The sequence below is a fragment of the Peromyscus eremicus genome, chromosome 8a (assembly GCF_949786415.1).
Source record: "Peromyscus eremicus chromosome 8a, PerEre_H2_v1, whole genome shotgun sequence".
In the NCBI taxonomy this organism is placed as follows: Eukaryota; Metazoa; Chordata; class Mammalia; order Rodentia; family Cricetidae; genus Peromyscus; species Peromyscus eremicus.
Genome location: NC_081423.1, coordinates 82,943,865 through 82,971,139, shown reverse-complemented (window position 1 = coordinate 82,971,139; position 27,275 = coordinate 82,943,865). Strand labels below are relative to the sequence as shown.

Here is a 27,275-nt window from a genome sequence, read left to right as displayed (position 1 = left end):
AGAAACCAGTTTGGAATTTGGTGTCCTTAGTCCTCTGATTTTGCCAGTGACCAAGAACACAGTAAGACAGGGATCTAGCCATGTTCCCAGTTTCTGGACTTTCTCCATCAGTGACGATGTGAAGTGTGATTGCTCTCTCTCTCTCTCTTGAAGCTTAGGAAACTAGATGATGCCATAGACGACTGTACGAATGCGGTGAAGCTCGATGACACTTACATAAAAGCCTATTTGAGAAGAGCTCAGTGGTGAGTGCCGCTGGACGGGGGGACAGGGTTGCCACTGGTCAACTAGGGGATTGCATTGTGGTTGACGGAACAGACCCAGGGATGTTGTGAGGTCATTTGGTCCTTCCCCCTGCCTCTAGGTGGGATTGTTCCAGCCCTAGACTATCTTTATAGACCTCCAGCCGAGGAGATTGCACACGCTCCCTCAGTCTCCCATGCCTGTGTCTAACGCCCCTCACGGTCAGTAAGTTTCCTTTGATGCCTGACCCAAATTCCTTTTGTTAACATGTGAATCCATTTCCTTTGGAGACCTTCTTTTGTGGTGTTCACTTCCGCTCTAACTTGGCACAGTGCTTGGCACGTCAGTGCTCACCCAGTGAGTGTTTTGTTGAATGGATGGATGATGCTTGGAAGAGGAAAGAAGGAAGTGTTCTTAGAGACAGTTGAGCTGTCCCTGCCTGTTTGTCATGGGCAGGGAAAGTACAGTGGAAGGCAATTTCACTTGGCTCAGTGGTGCAGCTATGTAAAAAAACAACTTTTGATAGACTCGGGGTAAATAGTCCATGCCAGGTGTTCCAAGCACAAGTGGGCCCTGTGACGAGGATCATGCCTACTCCTCTTTGTCCCAGAGGCTGGGTGCTCCCCAGCCTTTTTGTTCATTTTACTCTTGAATCCATTTCCCTGAAGAATTTTATTCAGACAGAACAGTGTCAAGGGCTAGAATGATGTCTCAAAGGTATTCTTCTGGCTTAGGTGTGGTGGCACGTGCCTAGAACTCTAGCACTTGTGAGGTTGTGGCAGGAGACTCACCATTAGCGCAAGCAGAGCCAGTTTGGGCTACATAGTTATCCAAACCAGGCTGGGCTACAGAGTAAGACTCACCAGAAAATAAAACGGGTGGGGAGATGCCAGCCAGTGGGGACCTGAGATCGGATCTCTAGAACCCACATGCATTCAGATGTCTGTAATTCCAGCACTCCTACAATAGGAGAATCCCCAGCAGCTCTCAGGCCAGGTTGCCTGGCCTATTATAGGGTGGTAAACAAGAGACCCTGTCTCCAAGTGGGAGTGAGACAATGCTGCTCAGTTGTCCCTTCACCTCTGTGTGTGTTCCTTGGTGAGTGTGAGCCTGCATTCACACAGAAACTGCACACACCACAGCTCTGGGTTTAACACCTGGCACAGTGGGGGAAAAAAAAAAAAAGGTCACGTCATTTCCTGCTACTCTCTAATTGAGAACTTCCTGATTGTTGTTGTTTTTAAGAATGGCTAGGCTGGCCTCAGACTTACGTATATAACCAGGATGCCTTTAAACTTCTAATCCTCCTGTCCCCACCTTTCCCAGGTGCTGGGATTGTAAGCCTGCATCAACACCTTTTGTATGTAGTTCATACGTGCTAGGAAAGCACTGGACAGGCTGAGTTACGTCCCCAGGCCTCTGACAGGGTTTTTTCCCCTGGGGCAGTGGTTTTGGTTTTAAAGATTGAAAAGGAAAATGAAGTCCTTGGGTGTCATTCCCCCATTGCCCATTTCATTCCTAATTATAAACTGTAAAGTCTAATTGCACAGCTACTGGTGTTTGAACGAGAAACTCCCTCATCAGCAGTACAGAACCTCGGATTCTCACCACTACGATAGGAAAACTGCTAGATTTGTGTTATCGATTCTGGGAAACTGGCTCTTACTCATTCCATCTTCACGCCCCACTGCCAGACAGAAATGGAAGGCTGGGCTGGAGGTATAGCTTAGTTGTATAGAACCTGCCTCGCTCGCTCGCATGTGTGAGGCCCTGGATTTAATATCTCCCTGCTCCTTACCCCACAAAAGAAAATGGAAGTTGGTAGGCTGCTTGCCTACCATGCACAGAGCCTGTCCCTGGCACTGTATAAATTGGGCTTGGTGTTTCATGCCGATATCCCAACACTCAGGAGGATCAGAAGTTCAAGGCTGGGGTAGAGAGATGGCCATTGGGTAAAGGAGTCTACCACCAAGCTGGACAACCTGAACTCCATCCACAGGACTCACATGGTGGGAGCAGAAAACTGACTCCCAAGAGTTAGCAACTCTGACCTATGCACACTATCCATAATCAAGAGCGTACACAATAAATGTATTTTGTTTTTTTTTCGAGACAGGTTTTCTCTGTATAGTCCTGACTGTCCTAGAACTCACTCTGTAGACCAGGCTGGCCTCCAACTCACACAGATCCACCTGCCTCTGTCTCCTGAGTGCTGTGCTTAAAGGTGTATGCCACCACTGCCCACCAGTAAATGTATTTAAAAAAAAAAAAAAATCAAAAATTCACAAGTTCAAGGCCAGCCTGGGCTACATGAGACTGTGTCTCAAAAAATGAATAAAATTAGCCGGGCGGTGGTGGCGCACGCCTTTAATCCCAGCACTCGGGAGGCAGAGCCGGGCGGATCTCTGTGAGTTCGAGGCCAGCCTGGGCTACCAAGTGAGTTCCAGGAGAGGCACAAAGCTACACAGAGAAACCCTGTCTTGAAAAACCAAAAAAAAAGAATAAAATTAAAAACAGCAACAACAACAAAAAACCTTTGACCCAACTAAAGACTTTAAGCAGCACAATATGCTATATAGGTGATTTTCTTTTCAGTTTTCTCTAACAGCAAAAAGAGTAGCGTCCTGTAGTAGCTACTCACCTGATGCTATGCACTGTGGGAAAGGGATACATGAAGAGTAGTACATTCTTAGTCTGCTAGGAGACAATGGAGTAGAAGATGATTTTGTTTGTGTGTATGTGTGCTTATAGTCAACAAAAATCAGAAATTGCTTTATCTGACAAGTCCTTGTTTTGTGTTAAGGATAGAACTGCTCTTGAGTGACTTTTTGCCTTTGAAACTCTACCTGAGTTGGGGGGCGGTGGACATTTAGACACAGTTGGCTGAGAATATAGTAACAGTCCCCTAAAGCAGGTAGACTGCTAAAACATGCCAGCAGTTAGCTCTAGCCTTCCTGGAGGCCTGACCATTGTACGGTTGGGTTCAACTCAGCCTTAAAGTTGGGCAGATGGCAGATGTTTGCCACCTCGCTTACCACAAGCCAGAGCGATTCCTCTTCCCCTTAAAGCCTCATTTTCTACCTTTTCTTCAACATTTAAGAGACTTGGAAGGGTATTTTTGATTTTTAAAACGTGCAAAATAATGCAGATCCTGATGGGCAATCACACCTGTAATCCCAGTACTTCAGAGGCTAAGATTGGAGGATAACCAGTTCAGGGCCAGCTTGGGCTACATAGTAAGTTCCAATCCAGCCCAGGCTACAGAAGAAGAAAGACTTTGTCTCACAAAAAAAAAAAAACAAAAGAATGCAAGTCAGTGTCATGGTACTTGTTTAATACATTATGCACAGGCCTAGAGATCATGTCAGGGTTACTAATGTGTCAGATTTTGTTGTTTTTTGTTTGTTTGTTTGTTTGTTTTTCGAGACAAGGTTTCTCTGTGGAGCTCTGGCTGTCCTGGAACTCACTCTGTAGCCCAGGCTGGCCTCAAGGTCAAAGTTCTGCCTGCATTTGCCTCCTGAGTGCTCGGATTAAAGGCATGCACCACCACCTGGCAATGAATATTAAAATTTTACTTCAGGTTATCTGACGCTTTGCCCTGTGAATTGTTTCTCTATATTCCTAGTACCCTCTGTCTGTAGGACATTGTGGGCATTTTTTGTTTGTTTTTGTTTGTTTTGTTTTTTAAAGTCATAGATGAATATGTTTCCAGAAATTCAGAGGTGCCTAAGATATCAAACCTCTTTTTGGCCAGCCACATTGGTATCAGTCTCCCTGCCCTGGCCTCCAAAGCTGATGTGTGTGAAGATGGGCTGGCATGATGGAAATATCAACTGTCTCTCGGGTGTGTCGCAGATGTTGTGTCTGATAGATGGAGAGGACAGACTTGGTGCCATCTGGTCATAAGAACTTGGGGGGCTGGAGAGGTGGCTCAGTAGTTAAGAGTGTTGATTGCTCTTCCAGAGGACCCAGGTTCAATTCCCAGCACCTAGATGGTGGCTCACACCTGTCTGTCACTCCAAGATCTGACACTCTCACACAGACATACATGCAGGCAAAACACCAGTGCACACAAGATAAAAATAAATTATTTTTAAAAAAGACGACGACGCCTTAGTTCTGTGAGAAACACTTTCAAAGTCCTGATACTCTGCCTTTTCCCTTCAGTCCTCCCATTTTGGCCTAGGGATCCCTCTGCTTTTGTGCTACTGAAATCGAAGCAAGACTGTGTTGAGAATCCCTTCTTCTGTGTCACCTCCACCTCTGAGATTGATTGATCTTAGTGGAAGCATTCATCGGCAGCTTCCACCCTGACCTTGATCCTTCTAGTGGCTCAACTAACCCCACTTGTAGCCTGGGTTGGAGCTGGCCCTGCATGTTTGTGGCACCGAAGATTTCAAAGCTCTTTCACAGCAGTTTTTCTCTTGTGTTCCAGTCCAAGGTAGTCAAGTAGGTGCCTTCACATGACCTTTCACAGGCGGCCCAGCTGGTGGGCAGTGCTGTGTCACCAAGAGCTTTCTCCCCAGCCACTGCCGCTTCTAGCAGAGGATTGCTGGCTGGGTGCAAAATGCCATGAGGCTTCTTGGCCTGGAGGAACTGAAAGTTAATTCATTTTTTAGATAAGGGCTTCTACTGTTGGATGAAACATCCTATGGAAAGTGTGTATCTCTTGCATGAGCCGTGCCTTCTCCCTAGAAGGTCCCATAGGCCATTGCTTTTTGTGTCTGAGTGCTGTATTACCCTGTACTTCCTTCTCAGTTACATGGACACAGAGCAGTATGAAGAAGCTGTACGGGACTATGAAAAAGTGTATCAGACGGAGAAAACAAAAGGTATGAGAACAAAGGGCCATCAGACTCGGGGAGCTGTGGTCTTGTAGGTCCTAAATTAAAATGGGGGATGATTTGATGTTGCACTTAGGCGTGGACCTGGAGCTTATTTGATCACTAGCCTGGCAGCAGGCAACAGGGGTCCTGCTTAGGCACCTGTGTTCTGGTTCTGGCTCCTCCTCCCTGTCCTTTTCACTTCCTCTGTCTTCTGAAGGAAGCACCAAAAAAGACCCTTTTGTGGTTACCGAGGCTTCCATCCTCTGGGCAGCTGGGCTGGGACCCACCCCGCAAGGGAAGCAGTTGGATCTGTCTGTTGATGTCACCTGTCTCCCTCAGAACACAAACAGCTCCTTAAGAATGCACAGCTGGAACTGAAGAAGAGCAAGAGGAAAGATTACTACAAAATCCTGGGAGTTGACAAGAATGCCTCTGAGGATGAGATCAAGAAAGCTTACCGGAAACGGGCCTTGATGCACCATCCAGGTGAGCTCTGCAGAGGAGTACAGCAGGAAGAACCACAGGGCAGGTGCATGGGCACCTAGGAGACTCGCTCTTCAGTGGGAAGAAGGGGGTGCTGAGCTCCCTATCCTACAGATTGTGGGAGGTGCCACATTCCAAACTGGGACATAAACAGACTGTTTTCCTGTGACCCTGGTTTCACTGAATTCTCTAGATCGGCACAGTGGGGCCAGCGCCGAGGTTCAGAAGGAGGAAGAAAAGAAGTTCAAGGAAGTGGGAGAGGCCTTTACCATCCTCTCTGATCCCAAGAAAAAGACTCGTTATGACAGTGGACAGGACCTGGATGAGGAGGGCATGAACATGGGCGGTAAGTTGGTTTGGGCTCCTGGAATGAAGATGGTCCCTGTAAAACATTTTTTTTCCTAAAGCACTAGAAAAGGCCCTGATGTTGGTACCAAGGCTTCTGCCCTCTGGGCAGCTGGGCTGAGACACTCCAGAGGTGAAGTCTGTGAGTGGTCAGCCAGTGACGTGAGCCAGCAGGCTGTCAAAAAAAGATGAGCTAGGACAGGAGCCATCGGGACTGCTGGGGCTTGGCAGAAAGGAGCCCAGTGCTAGTTCCAGGAGTCAGGGTCTGCAGTCTGTTGCCTTGAGCTTGCTGACACTCAAGTGAAAAGGTGAGCCATCTCAGTAATAGGCCCAGCGTTAGAGGAAGGCAGCGTAGTGCAAATGACATTTCTAAGTAAGGAGACAGCGGACAGAACAGGCTGAGGCAGAGCAAGCTTTCCCTCTGGACTGCACTTGGAGGGGAACAGATGCCAGAACTGGGGTGGGGGAAAGGTTTGCTAACATCTAGCCTGAAATGATGGAAGTGATTCTCAGAATTCTACTGCATCTGGTTCCTCAGACCCTTCTGATTTTCCCCTTTTTTGGTCCCTTCCATGCTTCTCACCAGATTTTGATGCAAACAACATCTTCAAGGCATTCTTCGGTGGCCCTGGGGGCTTCAGCTTTGAAGGTGGGTATCCCTGCTGCTCCCAGGCGATAAGCCAACAGTGACCCCTCACTCAGTCTGAGTGGAGACAGCTGGATCCTTGGTCATCAGAACATGGATGCACTCTAGTGTGGCTGAGGAGGCTCCTAGGCTTATCTTGCTTGGAACCCTTGTCAGTGCACTTGGCCAGAGGGTCAGAGAAGCATCACCAAGGCCCTTAGTATCCAGCCTTGTTCACTAGAGCAAATGTGTTCAGAAGCTACACACAGAATGCACCTCCAGCCCAGTGGTAGGGTGTGCCTTGCATGCTGGCCCTTGCACTCATGGCTCCGACTATTTGGTACCCTTGAAGTCTTGTGTTTGGATCAAGCTGCCCTTGAAGACCTCTGTAACAACTATGGTTTTCCTAAGGAAATCCACAGAGCAACTAACAAGCCTTTCTTTTCCCTTTCAGCATCTGGCCCAGGGAATTTCTTCTTTCAGTTTGGCTAATGAAGGGCAACTACTCAGAACCCAGAAAATGCAGACTTGCTCAGTTTAACCATGAATGTGGACGGTTCACCTCCTCCATCATGTCCCCGTGTACTTAGAGCAGTTTCGTTTTCTCAGTTGGGTGCCCTGTGTCTGTATGAGTGGGGTGAAGGAAAGGGAGCCAGCGCTGAGGACTGGGGAGGGGAGGGAAGCCAGGGGTAGACAGGGAGGCAGCTTGTGAATTTTTGTTGTATTGTTTAACTTTATTAAAAAAGAAAATAAAATGTTTTGACCATTTTTTTGGTCCTTAGCTTTGGTAGCTTCTCTGTACCGGAAGTTCATCCACGAGCACAGGTGCCTGGTGTGCATGTGCATGTGTGTGCGCGCTCTGCTTTTGTTTGGTTTAGATGGTCTTGGGCTGCCCTGGAGCAGGGCAGTCCTCCTGCCTCAGCCCTTTCCAGTGCTGGGATTACAATATTAGCGACCACACTGTTATGCTCGGATTGTTCTTACTGTAGGCTCGAGGGACGTGGACAGGAAAACAAAATCCTGCTCCTGACCTCCAGGCTCTTTTAAAGTTTGCCAGGCAACTCCAGAGCTCAGGCCCTTTGCTGGCTCTGAAGGCTCGTGTTATTGGAAACTGCGAATACATGACTGGTCTCGTTTCCTGTTGAGATAGGCAAAGTGGAGAAGGGCCCTGTAGCCTTGTCACACTGCTCAGTCAGGTTACTGTTCGGGCAGACGCGTGAGGCTTTGAGGTAGACCACAGGTGCCGACAGTACAGACAGCCACGGAGAGAGGCCTTGAACCAGAGTGGCCGGATGGTCAGGCCGGGCCCTGTGAGCCTGGGGGAGCTGTTGCAGGTCCTCTCTTATGTTTGAAGAACACTGACTTAAGGTGGCCTTCCCCCAGAGACCCTGCAAAGCCCATGCTGGAAACTCTAGGCCTTGCTGAGAGGTCTTTGACTGGGCCAAGGACACCTGCATGTGGTCGCCTTGGCTGTCAGATAAAGGCTTTGTGCTCCAAGTTCCTGGCTCCCAGCCAACCCCCACCTTCTGCATGAGTCTGAAGCCAGCCTCTCCTTTCTGCTTCATGAAAGCCAACACTGTTCAGCTGCCCAGCCTCATCACAGCTGTGCCCAGCCAGCAGAAGGGAGACAGGACCGATGGCCCCAAGCTGTGGGACAAAGCTAGTCTTAATGTACCCAGCCCTGGCCCCCAGGGAATACTGAGCTGGACATAGAAGGCCAAGAGTGACTGCACACAGCTAGGATTAACATGATTTATTTCAGTATCAGTCTTAGAAGTTGCTGAGATGGGCAAAACCAAGGTAGGAACATAAATCCCAGATTCTTGGGTGACAACCCAATTAGCAGGGTCCTGTTACTGAGCAAAGGCAGAGTGAGGTGTTCCAGGAACCACACACATGATCTTGTTCAACTTCCCCAGAGCAGGAGATGGAGCACACTCTGACCAGCTCAGGGCCCCCTCCATTGGCTCTTGGTACCCACCACCCTCCTTTAGAGGAGGCCCAGAGGCACCATGGAGGCAGGATGGGCTGGGCAGAAAGCAAAGCTGGAGCTTCTCAGGCCATGTCTGTCTGACCTCAGTGCCCGTCCACACAGCAGTGGCACGCTACTGTGAAGGGTGGGTGGCCAGTGGGAGGCCAGAGATGTGGCTTCTGGTGATTCCACTTTCTCCCCTAGTGATCACACTCTTCACCTAGTCACAGTGTGAAGGAGGTGGCAGGGACTTAGGAATGACCAAAGGTGGGAGGTGAACCCCTTTACACACCAGGAAATAGCCCAGGCCTTCTTAGGCACTCTAGTGATGAAAAGTAAGACTGGTACCCAGGGTCTGACCCCTCTCAAAGCTACTACTGTTCTCCTGTGGCAGTAGCACTGTCCTTAGCATGATGTGTGCAGCTCTGAGGTGTGCCCAGCTCTAGATGGGCATCAGGCAGGGGTCAAGGGAGGGTTAACCAGCTCCTGGACGTGGGGCAGATGTGGCTCCAGGCCCAATAGCCCAGTCTTTTATCACCACTGGTCCGGGTTCCTGAATGGTGTCTTCCTCTACCCACCCGCCTGTGTTGAGAGCTCGCGTATTAAGGGGAAGAGGGTGGGCAGGAAGGGACTGGCCGTTACTTTACAGACTCTTAAAAAGTTACAGGTAAGTTAGCTTCGAGTAAAAAAAAAAAAAAAAAAATCTTAAAAATCAAACGGAAGGCATGTTGCCCTGTCTACCCCTCTGCCTTCTAAAGAGAGAAGGGGTAGAGTGGCATGAACCCTCAGATGATGGTGCAAATCTGCATGGCACCCCCCTTCCGGCTGCCATGTATGGGCACAGGTTTGCCCTTCCCATAGTACCCCGTGAAGATGGCCTTGACCTCCATCTTCTTAGTCAAGCTCAGCATCCAGCGCCCTTTGCCCAGGGAAAAGAGCTTGCCCCGGGAGAGCTCACCCACCTCCTCACCTCGGCTGCCCCCCTTCTCCTGCTGCAGAATCTCTAAGAGGTCAAGGCCTGTCTGCACAGGCTGCACATCAGCAGCACAGCCGAGGGTGATGTGAGCTCGGCTCCCCGGGGGCAGGCTCTCAGAGGAAGATGGCTTGTCCACGTCACCGGGCCACAACAGCAGCTGCTGCTCATTCAACACCACCTGGGCCCCAGCCGTCTTGGGTGTCACAAAAAGGGCCGAGATGGACAGTTTGAAGGCCTTGCTATAAGATCTCTTCACCACCTGGGGAGAGGGGGGGGCCAAGTTAGAGGGACAGCTGACAAGGGAGGGCCACCCCCAGAGGAGACAGTGCGCCTGTGCGGGGGTCTTTTTAAAAGGCAGATCAAATAGACACCAGCCGCTCAAGCTAATGTTGGGGAAAGGCTCTCAGGCACCAGACACAAGCCCCACTTACCAGGCCCAAGGTGCTAAGTGTGCTAGCCTCTCTAGGCCCTGGTTATTCACTTGTGAGAGAGGGGTAACCCTAGAGCCTACCTCTGAGGAGACAGGATTAACAGTGGTGGTGAAGAGCCTGGATCAGCTACTACTGTTCTTCATGGCTCCCTCCACTCACTCAACGCACTGTGGTTGACATCTGCTTACACCTCTGGCCACACCTGATGGCGTGGGACAGGTGCTTGGTTAGCATTGCTAACTGGGCCACAGAAAGGAGCAAGGGTCTATATTCAGCCACTCCACTGGACTAGGCTTGGAGGTCACAGGTGACCGAAGCTACGAACACCTGGGTCCTAGGGAGCTGCCACTCGGTGAGGCTTGGACCGTACAGAAGCGGTAATGGTGGCTGGGAAGGCAGTGCTGAAGGAGGTTAGGAACTGGGCAACATGCCTGGAGTTAAGGACGGCTGCATCTGGCTATGGCCTGTGTGCTGTCCGTCCGTCCGTTCAGGAATGGGTGTTTCACTATCCTGAGCCACTCCTTCCCTCAGTAGACTGGAGCCCCAGTGCAGCAGGCTCTCGGGAACCCAGGAATCTTAGCATTGGGGACTCCGAGACTTAACATGGGTTCAAGAGGCCAGAGAAGGAGCCTATTGCTGCCTGGCATTCTCCACGAATCTGCTTGAGGGAAAAGGCCCTTGAGCAGGTTCTGGGGACAGATGGACTAGTAAGTCCCTAAGAGGGTAAACACAAGAGCAGAGACGAAGCCACAGACAGGAGGCCACGCTTCCCCAGCCACTGTGGGGTATCTCTGCACCATGCCGCAGCTCCAGAAGATACTTGAACCCACTCATCCTCCCCTCCTTCACCAGGGTTTCCCTGGGGAGAACTCACATCCTGCTGGGCATATTCTTCTGCCCCGGTGGCCTTCCCGTAGTCACAGAATTTGGTTGTACAGTGCAGAACACCTGGGGGTCTCTTCCCAAAGTAGCTGACCAGCTCAAGCTTCTCCTTGGGTTCATCCCCAGAAATAACTGCAGAAGAGAAGATCCAGTCATGGCAGTGAGGCAGTGAGCTGGGCTACCAACACCTACCACAGAAACTGCAGGCCCTGAGGGGGGAAACAGCCCCCACTGAGATGTTCTCGGGCAGTCCGCTGAGCTTGGTTCATTTGCTAGCTGGAGATGCGGCTGAGTTGGCAGAGTGCTGACCTAGCGTGCACATCGCCCTGGGTTGAGTCCCTAGCATCTGGGATAGTAGATGCAAGAGGACCAGGAGTTCTGGGGGTGCGGGGGTGCTTGCCTAGCATGCATAGGGTCCTGGGTTCAATGCTGGGCGGGGAACAATTTAAACTCTAACCATGCTGGTTTCACAGCATATAGATCTTTACATCTCTAAGTTCTAAGGCATATGTAATAGCGCTAGGCAATTCTAGCCAAAGGCCGCCAGTGGCGGCATCATACTTGGAAAGGGAAAGCAGGATGAGGAGGTGATACAGGGGAAAATGGAACACATCTTGCCACTTACTAGCCATGTGGGACAGATACATGGTTGACTGTTGCCAGTCCACTGCAAACACTGCCACAGTTCCAGGTGCCATACCCCCCAGGTTCCTCAGGGCCTGAGATTATAGCAACCATTTCACCCAGGGGTGACCATACCTTCCAGTGCCCTGCTGGCATGCTTGGGGGAGAGCATACCAAGAGCCTGGAACAGGAAGGGTCCTGACAGTGGGACAAGGGGCTGAGGACGAGAATGTCAAAGCCGATCTTCCAGACTCCAAGCTTTGTGGCTGTATTCAGTCTGGCTCCTCCCTGTTTGTCCCCAAAGGCTAACCGTTCCGGGGATCTTCTATTCTGAGTGTGCCTTATGAGTCTCTGATGTCTCCTGCCACACCCTGAGCAGAAAAGCATTCGCTGTTTGTGGTCAAAGCCAGCATCAAGTGGCGATCGTGCCCAAGCCAGGACCCCCAGCTCTGGCCAGAAACCCTGGCTCTAGGGGTTGCCCCTCACTCTACTGTACAGGAAGTGAGCTGGCTCCCTGCCAGCATCTTCCTTGCAGAAGGAGCCTCAGGAGCCCGGAGACAAGTTTTCTGAGAACTCACACGGGCACAAAGGACCTGCTGGCCTCTGAGTGATTTAACAACAGAATGAAGTTATTTCAAGTTTGCAGACCAGCTAGAATCGAGAGACTAAAAAAAAGAGTTTAAAGAGACCAGGCATGGTAAAGGGAAGGCAGGGCAGGAGGATTACTGCAAGTCAGAGGCCAGCCATGGGAGGCTACATAGTGAGACTCTGTCTCAAAAAAAAAAACAAAAACTCAAAGGCATAGATGAGCTAGGGGATGACAGCCTGTGGGACACTGAGGGGTTAGGACCCTTCCCTACCCCAAAGCTACCTGTTTACTCCAGCCAACAGCCCTTGCCAGGAGGGAACGCTGCTGGATCCTACCTAGGTACAGGTAGCAACTCATAGCCTCTCTGCGCATGTCCCTCGTGTGGAATGTTCTGGAAGGCATGAAGCTGAAGTTCTCTAGCCCTGGGAATGCCATGGCAGCACCAGGGGGAGCCGAAGGCCTGCGAACCATCCCCAGGGAAGTCACAATAGGCTTGATCTTACTACTTTTTGTAGCTGAGGCATCTTATCTTTTGCTTGGGAAAAAAAAAACAAAACACGTTTTCTGCTGCTAAAAATGAGTTTGACAGCCTTGGGCCAGGGTCTCCCTCCAAGGTTATAGTGACATTTCCTCTGCTGAGTCCCTTAGTTTTCCCACCTCCCAGACTCGGATGGTGGTCTACATCCAGGCTGGCAGAGTGGTGCCCGGGAGGAGAGGGAGGCTGCAAGAGAGGTGCTGTGGGTACCCCATCATAGTGCCACCCGCTTCTACCACTAAAGCCTTGCCTTTGCCTGTGCGTGGCAGCCGCCTGTATCCTCCACCCGTCCAACCCCATCCTTGGATGTCTGGCGAAGAAGTGGGCTCTCTGACACAGGCCAACAAGGATTGTAGCTGCCCTGCTCCCTCCCCACAGCCACCTACAGTGTCGAAGCTCCTTCTTGAAAGCCTTGTGATTTCCCAGCTCTTCCAGAAAGACCTGGCCAGCTTTGCGGAGGGTCTCGGAACTCTTTTTGGTCAGGAACCAGCCAAAGTAGAGTGGCAGGAAGTCCTTCTCCAAGCCGGGCTTCAGCTTCTTCAGGTCCTCGGCTGACAGCTGCCACTGGTTCTTCTCCTTGAGCTGGGCACAGTCTAGACGCCATGCTGTCTTGGGCTCCACCAGCACCACCTGGTACTGGTACTGATCGGCCATTTCAAAGAGCTGATCCAGTCGCTCCCGCTCGTGGTTGGTGTCGTCAAGCACCAGAACCCTGATGTCCCGGCGGCAGTAGGCGGCCAGGTCCTCGTCCAGCCGCTTGTACTCCTCGGAGAAGTCCGCTCGAGAGCCAGGGTTGATCTTGTAAGCGTCGGCAGATACCATCTTGGTGCCGTTGTGGTATTTATCCACGATGTGCCGAGCCAGCGTGGACTTGCCGCTGCCTGGCAGGCCACGCAGGATGAACAGCGTCTTGCACTCGTGGAGCGTGGCCACCGTGTCCTCGTCCTGGAGGAAGGGGAACTGCAGCTCAGGCTTGTCCTTGGCTCCCGAGGATGACATTTTTTTGAAGATCTTGGGCAGGAACGTGTGACTCTTTCGGGAAAAGCTTGTGTTCTGCGTAAGGAGGGGAGAGATGTCAGCCCGCACGCACCAAACCCTGGTCTTTGGCCTACTTCTCCCGGCGGAGGACCAGCTGCCAGCTCAGGAAAACTCAGGCTGAACTTAAAGCACCCTTGGGTGGCGGGTGCTCTCCTCAGCAGGGAGCGGTGGCTTTTTTTCTCCCAGTAGGTCCTTCAGTATCTTCAACAGCAGGGCTGTGGTGGGTAGAGGGGACCTCGGCGACACCACCTAACCTCTTACTCTCCTGCCTCCGAGGATCACTCTCTGCTGCCCTTCAGTGGCAGTGCACGCAAGGGAAGCGAATGCCTGTTGCTCCCTGTCAGCCCCAACTTATATATTCTTGGCACCTCTTAAGGATGTCCCTATTTGTAGGCCTGAGGCGCTATGTATGGGCAAAGCCACAGCTGCCCTGGCTCTCTGGGTGTGCGGAGGAGGGTGAGGGCAGAGGAGGGTGACCCAAAGACTGCCTCCCTCCACCCAACAATGGCATCAGCAGATAATACTCTCTTGTCTGGGTGTGGGGGGACAATGGTCCCACAGAGGGCTGGTGGGGGGCAGGGCAGGAGAGCATTGGACAAAGGGCCTCATTCAGAGCCACCTCCTCCTCTGCTCTCTCACTCCCCCCCCCTCCCCCCCCCCCGGTCTGTAGGACTAGGCGGCACAGGGCACCTGTATTCAGGGATTTCTGCCCCCTACTTTGCTGCGTGTTAGCAGCACCTCTCTAACAAAAGCAACAAGCAATGGCAGTTTCAACTGTCAGCCACACTGGCTTCCGCCTTTGGTGTGCACGCAGAGAATTTAGCTGGCTTCTGGCTTCTTTATGGCCTTGTGCAGGAGGCGGTGGTTGGGAACCCACTCCTAGCGCCAGCTCCCAAACACCCCTAAACTCTGGTGCTGCCGGGGGGCCAAGACCCACTTGCCAGCTGGTGTCCCCAGGAAGCATCAACTTCATCTTTCAGGCTACGGGATTTCCTTCTCCAGCGGCTTTGAGACACCCCCCACCCCCGCAACAAAAACAAAAACAAAACCTTCCCCGCTCCCCTTGCCTTTGAGCTGCCTTGGAGGGCCCAGATGTTGGACTTCAACTCCAGAACCTGGCGCCCCCATCTGCAAGCCACTTCTGCCCAAGCGTTCCCAAGACTCTCGCTTTCTGTTAGTCTCTCTCCCGCCCGGCCCCCACGCGTGCGCTGCGCTCACCATGATGAGTGGGCGCACCGCCGTCGCCGCCTTTGCGGGCACTGTCTCCGGGACCGCCCGCCTGCGCGAGGGACACCGGCGTCTTGGGGTGTCAAGACCACACGCGAGGCGCCTTTCATAGCCCGGGGGCGGGGCGCGCGGACGGGGCGGGGTCAGCCCGGGCCTCTGCGCAGGCGCTTCTGGGAAATTGAAACCAGGGTGCTGGGAAGCAGCGGTCTGAGCCTTGGTTGAGCGCAAAGGCACACCTGGCCTCTCTGTGCCAAAGTTGAAGATTAACTTTCTCTCTCTCTCTCTCTGACACAGGGACTCACTATGTAGCCCTGGCACTCACTATGTAGACCGAGCTGGCCTGGTACTCACAGAGATCTGCCTGTCTCTGGCTCCCAGAGTGCCGGGATTAAAGATGTGGGCCACTTCTCGAGGAGAAAAATGTAACTCTTAATGAAACCAGGCAGCTAGGCAGCACCACCTGCCCAAACAAAAACAATACCTAATCCATCAAAGTCCGTAGTTCTGGAAAGTCCCTAAATGTACTGACCTTGCTTTTTGACGTCTGTAGTTCTGCTTCCGGCTGAGGTGGGTTTTTTCTGCTTAGAAGTCCACCCTGAGAAAAGCTTAGGGCGTGGTTTCTGTGTACCCCCACACCACCCCGATCCCAGTACCCTCCACTTAGTACATCCTGGGGGAAGTGAGCCAATGGCCGAGAAGCAAGTAGAAACACCTCTTTTCAGGGCTTTCTTTACCTCTTCTTCGAGCATTCTGGGCTCTTTGGGGCTCCCCTGCCTCTCCACCCACCCCTCTCATTTCTTCCACTAGCTCCCTACTGAGAACGAGGGGGACAGACGAGGCACAATGACTCACTCAGGATCTGTATAAATTAAGACATTTAATGAGAAAACGGGGCACATGAGGTGACTGGTAGGAGCCGGACTCCCTGTTTTTCCTGTCAAAAACGTCTCGCCTGGGAACACTGTCCTCCTGAACCTAATGCCTACTAAGCAAGTCTCCAGTCCTTTGCCGCTTGCTAAGCACCTCAGTCTTTGTTTTTGTCTTCTCCCTCTGTTTTCTCCAACCTTTCAACCTCCCCTCTGGCTACTTCTGCCATTTTCTTCTCTGGTTTTAGATCCTTTAGGCTTAAGCTTTCTGAGACTGTGTGGTTGGAGTCTTCTGAGAGCCTTCTGTGACTTTCCTTCGACTCCCTCCTGCTCAATTCATTGGACGCCCTACTGTCCCCTAACAGTTTTCTGGTAAGTCCTCCGGAGTCTTTAGTGTCTTGGTCCTCCGTTCTCTGCTTCGAACCTTCCTCATCTGTGGTGTCTCTCTCGCTCTCCATCAGCTCCTTTCCACCCTTCTCGGATTCTTCTCGGGCTCGTCTCGCTGCTTCCTTCTCTGATGACGTTCCTGACAACTCCATCAGGGCAGTGACCTCCTCTGAAAGACAGAACGGGGCGGGGGCGGGGTGAAAATCTACGGACTCGTGACTCTGAAGGCCTGTGCTTCTGAGAGCAGGGCCCTGAGAGTGGCCGCTGTCACAAGCTCTCTCACAGGGTGTGACAGCATACGCTTCCAAAGGGATGGAGCTGGGAGCTGGTCACTCCTCAGGGCCTGAGGTCAGCCCTGCTCTGGCATCCAGTGGGATGCTGCAGGTATCCGACCACTTGATTATCATGAGATCGCACAGGAACCCAGGACTGACACAAAGGATATTACACCACAGTCCCCTCCAAGCAAGAGTGAAGCCAGAATTTGAACCCAAGATAGTGTGGCCCAAAAGCACGGGTGCTTTTCCCTGCAGGAAAGGTGCTTGTTTCTTGGTCCATGCCGCCTGGGCAGTCCCCGCCACAGGCCCCTGCTGCTGCATACCGCTCTGCTCCTGCAAACACGCAGGATGCAAAAGGCAATCCTTCCCTCCCTCAACAAAAACGGCCTAGGTGTTGGGAAGTGACAGGGTTCTTTTCTCCAGTGTCCCCATCCCACTCGGAGAGCGGTCAGCATTGAGTTCTCTTGTAGACATGTGAGCAGGCTGTAGTAAGCAAGAGGCGCTGCGGAAGAGCTGCTGTTTATGACCAAGGGGATTCTTGCTCCTTGTCTCTGATAATCACAGAAATCTCACTATCACCTCCTGGATCTCCTTCATGCTCCTCCTGGAAGCTGTTCCTGTAGAAGTCAATCTGGGCTTAACAGGTTCACGGCCATCCCAGGGGAAAAAGATGAACAACACTGCCATCTACTGTCCAGAGAAGGAAGTGCCCCCACGAGAAGGCAGAAGGAATCTTTGCCCAGCATGTGGCCGCCGGCCCAGAGGAGTGGGGGCTGGGGGGGAGGGGGGGCTGCTTGGAGCAGCTGCACTTTTCCCGCCATCTTTTTTCACACCTGACACTCCAATCCAGTGGCTTTTTCACTGCTCCATGCGATGTACAACCAGCGACTTGGCCTCTGGGGGAATCAGCTACTTTATAGTAGGCACTCCATAAGAAAGGGCTGGCCGGGCACACACCTTTAATCCCAGCACTTGGGAGGCAGAGCCAGGCGGATCTCTGTGAGTTCGAGGCCAGCCTGGGCTACCAAGTGAGTTCCAGGAGAGGCGCAAAGCTACACAGAGAAACCCTGTCTCGAAAAACCAAAAAAAAAAAAAAGAAAAGAAAAAGAAAGAAAGGGTTGTCGGGCTAGTGAGACGGTTCAGTAGATAAGCCGGATTCCTGATCCCTGGGAGTGAAGGCCCACACCAGGATTTGGGAGGTAGGGGCTAAAGGATCAGGAGCTGATGACCATGCTCAGCTACAGAGTAAATCTGAGGCCAGCCTGGGATACAAGAGACGCTGCCTTAAAAAAAAAAAAAAAAAAGCTGAGCAGTTATGGAGGCCTGCCTGTAATCCCAGCTCTCAGGAGGTTGAATCAGGTGATCCCTGGAGTGCAAATGTGCCTAGCCAGACAGGCCTGGGTCAGAGGTCAGCCTGTCTTTCACATACAAGTGTACACCTGTGTATCAACCCACATACATACTACACACATTATCCACATACACATGCAAAAAGGGGGACTGTCTTCTGGTTGCTCTGCTAGAGAGGACTTGACCTTGAATCTTGGAGGGCATTAGCTAGGAGTCCACACTGAGCTCTGTGCTCCTGGACCCCACCCACTGCATCATGACTGAGGTCAGGGTCCTACAGAGGGAGGTAGACAAAGGCCATTTGTCACCAAAACCAGTATGGAATCACGTTTGAGGCCCCCGATCTAAAGCTAGATGGCCAAACTGAAAACCACTGTGGATTTCTTAGTCCCCTGCCTTAGTGCCCTTCTTAGTAAAACTGAGTACCTTGACAGTGTCCCCGGACAAGGGCAATAGTGCCTACCACACCCCTAGAATGTCCGGCAGCTGGGCACCAATGGAGACCAGCCACGGCTCTTCTCAAACCAGCTCTTCTGGGCTTGCCCATAATTTGACTCTTTTTCCCTCAGGCCTTCTCTGTGGACAAGCAGAGCCTGAAGGGTCAAAGTCCCTTTTGCTCCCTGGAGGTCTAGAGGGAAGCTGCTAAGCAGTGCAGAAGTCCCAGATGAGCAACACCAGATGGCCCAGCTGGGAGAGTGGCACACTCCCTAGCATGGGACCTGGCAGTCACCAGCCTCGCACAGCTTCCCGCCTCGTACAAGGGACAGAAAGAGCGGGACAGGTATGTCACCCTGTCCCTGACCGGCAGTAGTGGCCCTGGATGTGGCCTGTCATCTGGCCAGTGTCTGCCCTTGCTGTGTCCTGCTGGAAATGGTCCTCCTCCCCCCTCGACCTCTCGCCTGGAAAACTGCTGTGCTTCTTTGGGAACTAGAGGCAGACCCTTTATCCCTAGAGGCTCCCCCTGGCTCCCCAGGGTCACCCCGAGCCTGTGTGTTCACACAGTGCACGCCCACTCTGCTGAGCCCTGCCTGGTAGAAGCCAGTGCTGGCCACTCTGTTGCCTTCTTGCCGGCCCGTGGGTTCCTGCAGAGCAGAGCCCCAGTCTTCAGAGAATCTAACTCCGACCTGGCCTGTGGCGAGTGCTTGATTCAAGTCCATGAATAACCTGAGGACAGAGCTGAATGGATTCACGGGGCAGCTGGACTGGAGGCAAAGGCAGGCCAAGGTGAACTAAATCCTCACCCTGGCCTGGCCTGGGAGAGGATGCAGCTGCTGCTGGCAACTCAGTGAGCATGCTGGGAGGGCAGTGCCAGCCTGGCCTTGGGAGTGACTGGCAGGACTACCGCGCGAGAAGCACAGAGGAGGGATTGGGGTCACAGTGACTCACGTTTCTCCGCCTTTTCCCTGAGTATCTCCCTGTAGTTAGTTTTCTTAAGTTCCTCGATGATACCCTTATTGGCGTCGTCCAAGGCCTGTGAAGGGCAGAGGAGCTGGTGAATCTTTTTTTTTTCTTTTTGAGACAGGGTCTCAATCTTTATCCCTGACTGGCTTCAAATCCCCAACCCTCAGCCAGGCGGTGGTGGCACACGCCTTTAATCCCAGCACTTGGAAGACAGAAACAGGTGGATCTCTGTGAGTTCAAGGCCAGCCTGGTCTACAGAGTGAGTTCCAGGACAGGCTCCAAAGCTACAGAGAAACCCTGTCTCGAAAAACAAAAACAAAAACAAACAAAAAAATTCCTGATCCTCCTGTCTCTACTTTCCAAGTGCTGGGGTTTCAAGCCTGCACCATCATGCCTGGCTGGTTGGTTTGTTTTGAAATAGGGTCTCATTATGTAGTCCAAGCTGGTCTCAAAATCATGGTCATCCTGCAGTTCACAATCTTCTGCCTCAGCTGGAATGACAAGCATCCCCCAGACCCTGCTTTCTGTGGGGTCTTGGGGAGGGTCTATCTTTGTCATAGTCGTCTCAGAGGCTGTCACCGGGCACAGCACTGCAGCTTTAGGATGTGTGCACCAGATGCCCGGTGGGCATGGCTATTCTGCAGCATGGTTTTAGGACCCCTGTGAGCTTTTTATGTCTGGAGATGGCAATGTGGGAGGGTGAGGCCCTGTGGGATGTCTTTCTGTATACTGTGAATATGTGTTGCTGTGAAGGTTAATAAAGAAGGTGCTCTGGCCTATGGCGAGTCAGGTTATAGCCAGGCAGGAAATCCAAGAGAGAGACAGGAAGAAGAAAGGCAGAGGCAGAGGAGACGCCAGCCTGCTGTCCAAGGAGCAACGTGCCAGCAGACCGGTAAGCCACAGAACATGTGGCAAAACACAGATTAATAGAAATGGGTTAATTTAAGATACAAGAGCTAGCTAGCAAGAGGCCTGCCATAGACCATACAGTTTGTAAATAATATTAAGCCTCTGAGTGATTATTTCATACGTGGCGGCAGGACCTCAGGGCCGGGCGGGACTGGGGAAACCTTCCGGCTACAGTGAGCAGCTTCAGACCTGGTCCCACAAAGAGCCACTGAGGACCAATTAATGAAACACTGCCTAGCCTTGGGGTAACTTCAACCTTGCCTCTGGGATAGCCTCTAGCCCTGACTCCAAGGAGACCAGGGCTCTCACTCTGAACCTCCCTGGTCCCTTATGATGTTGGTTACCAACCAAGGCTTATGCTTTTGTCTCAGTTTCCCCACAGACACTGAGCTTCTTATGGACCAGGACCACAGCCAGCCACATGTGGACTCGGCTGTCCACACTAACTGTGCTCATAAATACTTGTGCTTTCTGTAGCAGGGACACGAGGGAAAGGATCAGGTCTGAGAGGCCCTGACAGAAAATCAGGAAGTACATAGCAGGGCTGGAGGGAAGGCAGGCACTCCCTTCCCGCAGGACAGAGGCAGGGACGAGATGTGTATCACAAGGGCTGCCCCTCAACGAGAACTGGGCATCAATAGGGCAGGTCTAAGCTACCCCAAGGAGGAATATAGAAACAGGGGCACTCACTGGGGTCTCTTGGGAGGGATTTTCCCACTGCCATAGGGAAGTATTGGCCTCACTATCACCACAAACTTTCCTCCCAAAAGCCTCTTCTCTGGTATCTTCTCTGGTATGGTCGTTTCGGGGCAGGAAGAGCCCTGCTATTCCTGACCAGTCCTGCATGGTTGTCCTCCAAAGCTCAGCACAAAGGTGTCACTGTCCAGGTGCCCTGTACCTTCCTCAAGCTCCGGCTACATGCATCTCCAGTCTGGCCCCTGAATTGCATACCAATGCTGCTGGGTTGTGTGCTCTGGCCTCCCAGCCAGGGCCCTGCATCAGAGGAGAGGAGCCCCCGTTGAGATCCACTCTAGCAGATGATTAGTGGGGGTAGGCCTGTACCTGTGTGCCCTCAGGATTTCACTATGGGAAGTGCCTGAGGAATCTGGTGGGCAGTAGGAGGCAGATGACTGGGGATTCCTGAGGTGGGCAGCATTTGACTTGACTGAAGTCCTACATTCACCTGGAGCAAGATCTCGGAGGGGAGACTGGGGTGGGCTACGTGAGCTTGAAATACCTCCTGGCTTTCCCTCATTCCACTTCGGCCCCTGGCACTTTCAGTCTAGGCTAGCACTACCCAACAGGAATGTCTGCAATGATGGGAAGACTCTAGATCTGCACAGTGTGATCCAATCATCTGCATGGGGCTCCTGTGCACTGAAAACATGGCTAATGACTGAGAAACTGAACTCTCCATCTTACTACTTTTAACTCACTTTAACCTAAGTAGGTTAGCAGCTGCCTCCTGAGCAGGGCTAAGTGATTCCCAAACCGAGGGGTCAGAGAAGGTCCTTTTTTGTTTATTTTCATTTTTGTGTAGTCCTGGCTGTCCTGGATCTCACTCTGTAGACCAGGCTGGCCTCAAACTTGAAGAGATCCTCTTGCTTCTGCCTCTTGAGTGCTGGGATTAAACGTGTGTGCCACCACTGCACAGTGAGGTCTTTTTTTTTTTTAAGATTTGTTTATGTATACAACATTCTGCCTCCAGGCCAGAAGAGGGCTTCAATGTGGTTGCTGGGAATTGAACCCAGGACCTCTGGAAGAGCAGCCAGTGCTCTTAACCTCTGAGCCATCTCTCCAGCCCTGAGAAGGTCCTTTTAAAATGGGTTTCCAAGCCAAAACTTAAGGGTTGGCTGAGAACCTCCTGGAGGAGGCAAACCCAGGAGAACTTAGAAAATTCTACACAGAGATGAAAGCACAGTCTGCTCAGGAAAAGGCAGAGGCTTTGGCTGGAGTATGGGAAGGTTGGAGAGCCCCACAGAGAGGTTACCAAAGGCCTTCACAGCCCCACAGAGCCTTCTCCCAGAGACCAGGGCTGATGCAAGAGGAAGGGAATCAGAGTGCTTCCAGCTGCCCCTGGAGGAGGTAGTAGTTTTCAAACTGCACGTCCTAAAATCAGTTTTGAACATCTCAGTCAGGGCTGGGGACACCGTGCGGAGGAGGACACATGTGTGCACTTGCTGCACAATCCTGGGAACTAGTTTGGATTCCAGAACCCGGGATTCCAGGTGGGTGTGGCACCCTCCTATAATTCCAGTCTCAACAGGCAAAGACAGGGGATTCTAGCAAGTGAGACTCCCAGCTAGTGAGACTAGTCATGACAGCGAGCTCTGGGTTTGCTGGAGAGACCTTGCCTCGATGATTATGGGGAAGAGCCTTCAAGGATGATTCCCAGTGTCAACCTTGGGCCTCCACATGCATACGTGTGCACACAGGCATACATGCACACACATGCATGCACACAGGCATACATGCACACACATGCATGCACACAGGCATACATGCACACACATGCATGCACACACATATACTGTAGAGACCCACAGAGGTTTCCTAGTGAGAACTTACTCAGGGTCCGAGAATCTGAGCTTGCTTTACTCAGCAGGGCTGCATAAAGGGATGATTTGAACATGGGTGAGGTTACCAGGTGCTTGGAAGGGTCTACACTTGGCTGTACAGTGTGCTCTGATCTAGCAATGGAGAGGTCTTTTGCCTTGCCCCTTGGCATTGTTATAAAAAGCTCTTTTGAAGAGGCAGAAGGGGCCGCTGGGTTTTGACCCAGGTCCTCCCAAAGCTATCCTGTGTTTCTGTCTGTCTGTCTCACCTCTGCTATCTTTCTATCTAAAAGTTTCTTATCCCCCTCTCCTCATAGGACCCCTTTAAAAGGTGGGGAACTGGCCTCCCACAATACACACATACACGGAAAATTGAAAAAGAAGGAGGAGGAAATGTCAATCAGCATTAAACAAAAGGAAATGGAAAGCCACGTGCAAAGTGCAGAGGCATACGCTTATAGTCTTACAGTCCCAGCTACTCTGGAGCCTGAGGCAGGAGGACTATTTGAGTCTACAAGGTTGAGGTCAGTCTGGGCGATGTAAAGAGACCTCATATTAATTAATTAATAACTCATAAGCAAATAGTTAAGTATCAGGGAGCATAGTACATGGAAGAGGTGAATACATCTGGAAAAAGTTTTGTTTCTTTGTTTCAAATATAACCACTCGGATGAGCTGCTATACAGATGGACAGCGGAGGCAAAGGTCAAAACCAGTGCCCTGCCAGCACATGTCCTGTGACAGGTGGGTAATAAGCAGCTGGAAAGACTGAGGGGAGCCGAGGGCCCAACCACCCACTCCCACTCCACGTCCCCCCAGCCCAGCAGGCGACAAAGGCTCACACTGATGATGGCCTGCTGTGCCTCGTTGTTGTGGACCAGCTTGGCTCTCTCCAGGGCCTTCTCAAAGTTGTTCACAGCTGACTCGAAGTCTCTCAGCTTCACTGGAAAGCAGGGGAGAAGGCAGAGGACAAACTGAGATGCTCCACGGAGCTTGACAGAGCCCCTGGTCTGCCCGACCACTCCCGGGACCCATTAGAAGTTTGTGTGTGAGCTGGAATCAGCCCTAGGTGGCCACTGAGCTGCTCTGTCCCATCTCTGAAGCATACTCCTGGTCTGCGTGGCACTGAGGACTGGGGACACACAGGCCAACACTGTAGATCCCAGGCCCCGAAAAAAGGGTCAGTGAGGGGAGAGATCAGTGCACACAACATGTATCTCCAGGGTGGGGAATATAACCGCATCTGGAGATGGTTCCCGAAGAGGCAATCCATAGTTTTTAGATAGTTTTTAAGTTTTCTGAAAACACTACACAGGGCTGGGGACATGGCTCAGTTAGTAGAGTACCTACCCATCATGCACGAAGCCCTGGGTTTGACTCCCAGCACTGCACTTGGGGAGGTTGAGGCAGAGGAAGTGTAAGGTCCTTATTGGCTATGTGAAGTTCAAGACCAGCCTAGGACACAAAAGACCCTGTCTTGTGTGTGTGTGTGTGTGTGTGTGTGTGTGTGTGTGTGTGTGTGTGTTTAAATACAAACAAAACAAGATGGGGAGATGCAGAGACGGCTCAGGGGGAAAGCACTTGCTATGTAAGCACGAGGACCTGAGTTCGAATCCTCAGTACCCATGGAAAAGGTGCTACACATGCCGGTAGCCTCAGCATGGGAGGCAGATACAGGTAGATCCCAGGAGCTCATTCACCAGCCAACCTAGCCTAAATAGAGAAATTCGGCTTGAGTACCCTGAGGGGAAGACAACATATATCTTCCTCTGGCCTCTGCATATTTGTGCACAGGTGCACGTGCACACAACAACAACAACAACAACATAATAATAATAATAATAACAAATAATAATAATAAACCACTGGAAAGAAAGGTGACGTGGAGAGGTGGGTGTGTGCTGCGGACAGCTGCTGGAGCCTCTGTTTCCCTCCTGTGATAGAATGGAGAACAGTGCCTCTTCAGAGCTCGCCCAGCCAGCTAGCGCTGGAGCTGAGACTGGACTGATTCAGTGAATGACAGAGGGAAAGATCTGTGCCCTTAAAAAGAGCTCCATTTTGGGGTCCTGGAGAGATGGCTCAGCAGAGACGCACACTACCAGAGGAAGAAAGTAATCGTCACTCTTACCCAGCTGCCAACCCCAAAAACAACAATCCTGACTGACCTGGTAAGACATGCCCGTTGCTGCAGTAGTGGCAGGGCGGTTATGGGAGTAACCAACCACTTCTTCGAAGGGGTGGGCATTTAAGGCCCAGTCTACAAGATGGAATCAAACACCTGGCATTGTTAATGGGGCCAGGAACCTGTATCCAGAAAGACCACAGTGCCCTAGGAGGGCACCTAAATGGGCACAGCTTTCAACTGACTCCTAAAGACTCAGCATGTCTCTCAACTCTCATTAGAGACGCCTCCTCCTGCAGCAAATGGCAGTTAACACAGAGACCCACAACTGGTCAATGTGAAGAGGGTAACAGATTGCATAGGACTTGTGCTCAGAATAACAGGTTACAGATGACCTGTGCTCAGAATAACAGGTTACAGATAACCTGTGCTCAGCCTAAATGGGAGCTGTCTCTATCATCTCACGTCTCAAGGATATTCACAGAAGAAGGAGAAGAAAGACTGTAGGAGCCAGATGGGTGTCGTCAAGAAAACAGTGTTTTCTAGATACAACAGGGTAGTTGCATGCAGGGAACCATGGAGTTGGCTTGGCCTAGCTGCCTTGAGAGGCATATGTCATAGTTTTTTCAGGGTAGAGTCCATGGCTCCTGGGGCAACGTGCCTTCCAGTTCCTGAGAGACCGATGCAGTCCCCCAGGCAGTGAAGTATTCAGGCCGCTTTGTGTTTCTCTGTGTGTTCCCTTAGTAGTCTGGGAAGCGTGAAGGCTTGACAGGACAATTGGTCTTCGACGTTAATCTTGTGCACCCTGTACAGCTTGCAAACTTCACTGCTTCTTGGCAACTACAGCTGTATGGATCCTGGCAATTGGCATTACATTCTGTTTCTGATAAAGGTATAAAAAGTCTTGATTGCTCTCAATAAAATGGTCACAGCCTCAGCTGTGCAGTGGTCCCGCCAACCTGACCTGATTTCACTCCTCGCGGCCATATCAGGTGACTGGTAAGTAAGCGCAGGCACTCACAGTCGTACAGATAAAGTCACAGCAGCTAAGACAGCATGCACAAGCCACACAAAATCCCAGCGTGGAGGGAGAGAGGTGGCATGAAGTCCCATGCCTAGCTGGGGAGCTACTGGCATGTGATAGCTGTTGGGAACTGGAAAGTCAGTTCTCTTTAAAGGTGTGAGGCCCTGGTGGGTGGGTCACACTCTAGGGAAGGCCCCACACGGGAGATGGCTGGGCAGCACAGACTGGAGTCAGTGGGTTAAGAACAAAAAGATAACACATAGGGAGTGAAAAAAAAGATAACATAGGGAGTGAAATGGTGTTGGATCTGTGAGGAACTGGAGGAGGGGAAGTAAAAATACATGTGTGAAATCTTGAAAGAACTAATAAAAATATTATTTAAAAATTAAAACAAAGCCTGGCAGGGGTGGCGCACTCCTTTAATCCCAGCACTGGCCGGGCGGTGGTGGCGCACGCCTTTAATCCCAGAACTCGGGAGGCAGAGGCAGGCGGATCTCTGTGAGTTCGAGGCCAGCCTGGTCTACAGAGTGAGTTCCAGGACAAACAGGGCCACACAGAGAAACCCTGCCTTGGAAAAGGAAATTAATTAATTCATTAAAACAAGCAAAAATAGAGAAGCAAACAAACAAAAAATGGAGTGGCTTGGCCTCCTTCTCAAAATGAAGGTAAGAACGGAAATGCAGATGGCAGGCTCCGCCCTCAGGACTCTCCTCCACAGGCAGTAGCTAGGCGTGACGCGGAGGATGGGAGTCTCTGAGCCGGTAGCCTCGGAGTCCGTACCTTGGGCTTGGGCCACCAGAACACTAGCGTTCAGCTGCCACTCGAGGTCCCCTTCCTCCTCAGCGTACTGCTGGGACTTTTCACCGTAGCTCTGGGCCTGCCACGCCTGGTCCAGCTCCAGGTAGCAGCGTCCAATCTCGTGGAACAGCCAGGTCTTCTCTAGCGTGGTCTTGGCCAGAGGGATCTTCTCCTCCCACCTGGGGAGAGAAGAAGCAGGGTTAGTTCCCTCTCAACTCTGTGCTTGGCCACGGCAAGTCCAGGCTTCTTGCGGGCGCAGAACAAAACTCATTCTTTCTTGTCCAGAGTGGAATCAGTGAGTACCAACCTATTTCCAAACTGCCAAAGCTATTTTGGTAACATGTGTGGGATCAAATTTGGCCCACTGAAAAATAATGTTTGAAAAGAGTACCCGAGGGCTGGGGATGTAGCTTAACGGTAGAGCAATTGCCTAGTACACATGAGACCCTAGACCAATTCCAGAGCCACAAAAAACAAACAGTAAGAAAACAACCAGGCCGGCGGTGGTGGTGCACGCCTTTAATCCCAGCACTCGGGAGGCAGAGGCAGACAATCTCTGTGAGTTTGAGTCCAGCCTGGTCTACAGAGCTAGTCCAGGACAGCCTCCAAAGCTATGGAGAAACTCTGTCTCAAAAAAACAAAACAAAAAACAAAAAAAAAAAGAAAGAAAGAAAAAGAAAAAGATAAAAGAAAACAACCAGGGCTGGAGAGATGGCTAAGAGGGGCTGAGTTCAATTCCTAGCACCCACAACCATCTATAATGAGATCTGGTGCCCTCTTCCAGTGTGC

General features: G+C 51.6%; 3 protein-coding genes across 6 annotated transcripts in view; 1 reads left to right on the top strand and 2 right to left on the bottom strand.

Moving 5' to 3' along the window:
- The window catches only part of Dnajc7 (DnaJ heat shock protein family (Hsp40) member C7), a 39,877-nt gene extending 32,587 nt beyond the window's left edge, over positions 1 to 7,290 (top strand). For all 3 annotated transcript variants that reach the window (XM_059271783.1, XM_059271784.1, XM_059271785.1), the window contains exons 9-14: positions 154 to 245; positions 5,002 to 5,075; positions 5,409 to 5,555; positions 5,746 to 5,898; positions 6,484 to 6,546; positions 6,977 to 7,290. In XM_059271783.1, the coding sequence (XP_059127766.1) occupies positions 154 to 245; positions 5,002 to 5,075; positions 5,409 to 5,555; positions 5,746 to 5,898; positions 6,484 to 6,546; positions 6,977 to 7,014 (567 nt within the window). In that variant the 3' untranslated portion in view covers positions 7,015 to 7,290. The remainder of the gene's footprint in view (positions 1 to 153; positions 246 to 5,001; positions 5,076 to 5,408; positions 5,556 to 5,745; positions 5,899 to 6,483; positions 6,547 to 6,976) is intronic.
- Positions 7,291 to 8,260: 970 nt separating this feature from the next.
- Positions 8,261 to 14,903, bottom strand: Cnp (2',3'-cyclic nucleotide 3' phosphodiesterase). Its single transcript, XM_059269734.1, has 4 exons — positions 14,788 to 14,903; positions 12,918 to 13,584; positions 10,776 to 10,915; positions 8,261 to 9,729 (listed from the first exon to the last, which is right to left on the bottom strand). The coding sequence occupies exons 1-4, from the start codon at positions 14,788 to 14,790 to the stop codon at positions 9,280 to 9,282; spliced, it is 1,260 nt and encodes a 419-aa protein (XP_059125717.1). The 5' UTR covers positions 14,791 to 14,903; the 3' UTR covers positions 8,261 to 9,279.
- A 753-nt stretch (positions 14,904 to 15,656) lies between these two features.
- Odad4 (outer dynein arm docking complex subunit 4) overlaps positions 15,657 to 27,275 on the bottom strand; it is a 28,041-nt gene continuing 16,422 nt past the window's right edge. For both annotated transcript variants that reach the window (XM_059271781.1, XM_059271782.1), the window contains 4 exons: positions 26,469 to 26,665; positions 23,385 to 23,485; positions 19,064 to 19,148; positions 15,657 to 16,218 (listed from right to left, as the gene is read on the bottom strand). In XM_059271781.1, coding sequence (XP_059127764.1) covers positions 15,821 to 16,218; positions 19,064 to 19,148; positions 23,385 to 23,485; positions 26,469 to 26,665 — 781 coding nt within the window. In that variant the 3' untranslated portion in view covers positions 15,657 to 15,820. The remainder of the gene's footprint in view (positions 16,219 to 19,063; positions 19,149 to 23,384; positions 23,486 to 26,468; positions 26,666 to 27,275) is intronic.

Excerpts from the sequence above, each read along its gene's own strand:
- Cnp (XM_059269734.1), bottom strand. Across the intron at positions 10,916-12,917 it reads CAAGAAGGAGCTTCGACACT|TTATTTCTGGGGATGAACCC; the intron begins GTAGGTGGCTGT and ends TCTCTTCTGCAG. Across the intron at positions 9,730-10,775 it reads AAGAATATGCCCAGCAGGAT|GTGGTGAAGAGATCTTATAG; the intron begins GTGAGTTCTCCC and ends CCCTCTCCCCAG.